The 3,061-nt window shown below is 35.2% G+C and overlaps 1 protein-coding gene across 2 annotated transcripts in view; it reads right to left on the bottom strand.

Annotated features, from left to right (window-relative positions):
• Positions 1 to 2,037: 2,037 nt before the first annotated feature.
• The window catches only part of ZFAND1 (zinc finger, AN1-type domain 1), a 9,841-nt gene continuing 8,817 nt past the window's right edge, over positions 2,038 to 3,061 (bottom strand). For both annotated transcript variants that reach the window (XM_004679767.2, XM_012723115.1), the window contains exons 7-8: positions 2,446 to 2,601; positions 2,038 to 2,350 (exon numbers count right to left, since the gene is read on the bottom strand). In XM_004679767.2, the coding sequence (XP_004679824.1) occupies positions 2,180 to 2,350; positions 2,446 to 2,601 (327 nt within the window). In that variant the 3' untranslated portion in view covers positions 2,038 to 2,179. The remainder of the gene's footprint in view (positions 2,351 to 2,445; positions 2,602 to 3,061) is intronic.

Here is a 3,061-nt window from a genome sequence, read left to right as displayed (position 1 = left end):
TTTTCTTTCTCCTTCTAGTTCAGAAAATACTAAGATAAAAGTGGATTGTGAAGCCCTAAAATGTCATTAAACATACTCAGCAAAAAGCCTGAAGAGAAAACATACTCAGCAAAAAGCCTGAAGAGAAAGTCTGAGAAAGTTGGCTGATTTCAGAATAATTTGAAAATGAAAAGCCTTTTCAAAGAGAAAAACTGCCTCACCTACAAGAAGACTACTCATGCGCACCTCTAGTAGTATCTTGTGTCTAAGGATGCTATTGGTGTCCTTCCAGTCTAAATTGCTACACTACCTGGAACTTGACTGAAGTTAGCACAGTTTGCCTGTTGTCGTAAGTTCTTCTCTTCTTGATGCCTGGTCTTTTTTCGTTTAATTACTGATCTCATCTTTATCCTCCTTAAATATAATTTCTGTCAGGTATCATTTTCTGACATATTTAGCTTTAAATCAATTAATGATACATGTGTGGATCACCTACTATGTGCCAGTAATTATGACATGACAGGGTATTAGTTTGTGTTAAAATTTTGGGTCTCTAGAACTACAGCTGTATAATATACAAATAGAAACATTTCTGCTTGTGGTCTTAAGTTTCTGATACAAAAGCTATAGGAATATAGCTATACTTTCTACTTTTTTAGCATCTGTCACTGTAAGTATTGGGTTGTCAGAAAAGTCATGATGCATTTTTGTTTGAGTATATAAGTATAAATATACATCTCTTTTATCATAACCACCATGGCAATTAGAATAATGTCCTTATGCTTAATAAGTAGTCAAATAACTGTGTTAATGAATGAATGTGTAAGTACCTCATAAAAGCTGGAAGTTATCACCATTTTTTGCATGTAAATGGTATGAAGAATTAGTGATGAAATAAACAATGTGTTTAATTCCTTTAATTAACTTTAAACCCATAATTCTTGCTCGTTACAAAATAGAAATGGACCAAAATAACAAATATAAATATTTTCTATTTTATGTAGATTATAGATTAGTATAGATGGAATACATCAATAAAAAAAACATTAATTTTAGTTGTTGACAAAATGTAGTTACTTCTAGCATGTCTTATTCTTTGGCACATACAGACTGCAGTATAGTTGAGGTATCTCATCTTCTCATTTTTTCCTTCTCATTTGTAGTGTATTTGCACAAGCTAAAAAGGTGAATCAAATGAAGGAGGGTCTTTATCAAAGATATAGCCCAAAGTAGTGAACTGATACCAAGAAAATCATTGTGCCATTACTAGGAGAGATTCCTCTCCCAAAAACTTAGAAGAGTGAATGAGATGATCTCTAAGTTTATATGATCATGTATACACATCAATTTATGCATTGTACTGTGGATCAACAGTAAGCATGAGGCACAGTGTTGGGCTAAGGTCCGAGGTGACAAAAGGAAGTCTCAAGTGGAGAGGTCATCTCACTGAACAGAGGCTAATTTGAAGTGTGGCCAAGGTTGCTGATGGCTACCTCCTACATCCCCATCCCTGTTGTCCACCATCACAACTCTGATGCACCAAAGACTGAGGGCTATGGTCAGGTTGATGGCTTTGACTCAGGTAAATGGTATGTGTGATCTTTGAGGTGGCCATTTACATCTCACAGGAAATAAGTTCTGGCCCTATGATGATAGGCTTGGCCATGTGACCTTCTAAAACATGAGTGAGTCATGTATTTTCTAGAAGCGATCTCTTTCTTCCACTACTATAAAAATGGCAATGTCTCCAAAAGGAGTTCTACCTTCATCTTAAATCTTGAAGTAAAGATGACATGTAGCATAGTCACAGCAAATCAGCAGTTGACATTAACCAAATGAGAAATACATATTTGTTGTAGTAAATGCGGCATAAGTTTTTTTTATCAATTTAACTTTGAAGCTTTAATTTTGCTTTTTTAAAAAATATAAGTTTGTTTTTACATCATTTTTTTCATCTCAATTAATGTGGCATAATTTAATAGAAGCTAATTAAATTCAATAGTCTGATAATTAAACTTTGAAACACAAAATTCAAATTAAATTTAATAGAAAACTGATAATGCGAATTATAACAATGAAAATAAGTTAAGTGACAACTTTTACAAATAAAAAATAAGCATAGTGCTTGTATTTAAAAAAACTGACAACACAGAATTTTCCTTATGAGACCTTGACTTGAATCCTTGAACTCAATCTTTGACTATTCCAAGTAAGAATCAACATTTTTTAAAAACTGTTCTTCATCGTTAAGATATTCTAAAATAATATTCCCACCATTATATAATGGGCAATCCTCTTTAGCAATCCAGGTTTCCAAAGCATGATCCAAGGGTAAGGCTTCTCCTGAAGTAATATGACATAACCTTAATTTCTGTTGAGAGAGAGAAATATCACACTATAATCAAGAAATAACTTGTGTGCATAATCCTAAAATATTTAGAGAAAATTATTATAACCATTTATTACCTTAGCTGTTAATTTGTTATTGTCGTTTTTAAGACTGGCTAAAGTTGCTGCAAAGTCTATGACTTTTCCAATGCTCCATCGGTGGCAAAAGAACATTGGTTTGCTCTTCTCTTTGCTCCCTTTAGGTAAGTAAACCTGAAAATAAATTCTCTCTGTCTGTAAAAATAGAAAATTGAAATACAGATCATACACATGAATGACATCTGTTTTCGTCTAATGATATCTCATCCCCTCTTCTCTTGGTCACATTACTCTTGAATGATGCACTTTTAGTAGGAATACAAACCTAGTATCTTCCCAAATGCTTGCACGGAGATGACACACTTGCGTCTTGCTCACTGCTTAGAAGCAGAGATTAGTGTGGACTTACTGATGATTATTGGCATGGATTATTGCTTTTAAAAACTTATTTATGGTGGCCCTCCTTGGTGGCGCAGCGGGTTAAAGCACAGCATTGAGAAGCTAAGACCACTTCCGCATGGGTTCGATTCCCGCCTGCCCCGGAGGAGACCACATGGCGGGGCGGACCTCTCCTGACCCGCCCGCTGCTCCCCTCAGCAGTGTACTTCGTCGATCTGCCTGTTCTGCTCCCCACTCTGTCTCTGGTGAAGCCTCT

Source organism: Condylura cristata, unplaced genomic scaffold (genome assembly GCF_000260355.1).
Source record: "Condylura cristata isolate star-nosed mole 26May11 unplaced genomic scaffold, ConCri1.0 scaffold00009, whole genome shotgun sequence".
Taxonomy (NCBI): Eukaryota; Metazoa; Chordata; class Mammalia; order Eulipotyphla; family Talpidae; genus Condylura; species Condylura cristata.
The sequence above is the reverse complement of the archived record's forward strand: the minus strand, read 5'-3'. Positions and strand labels throughout refer to the sequence as shown.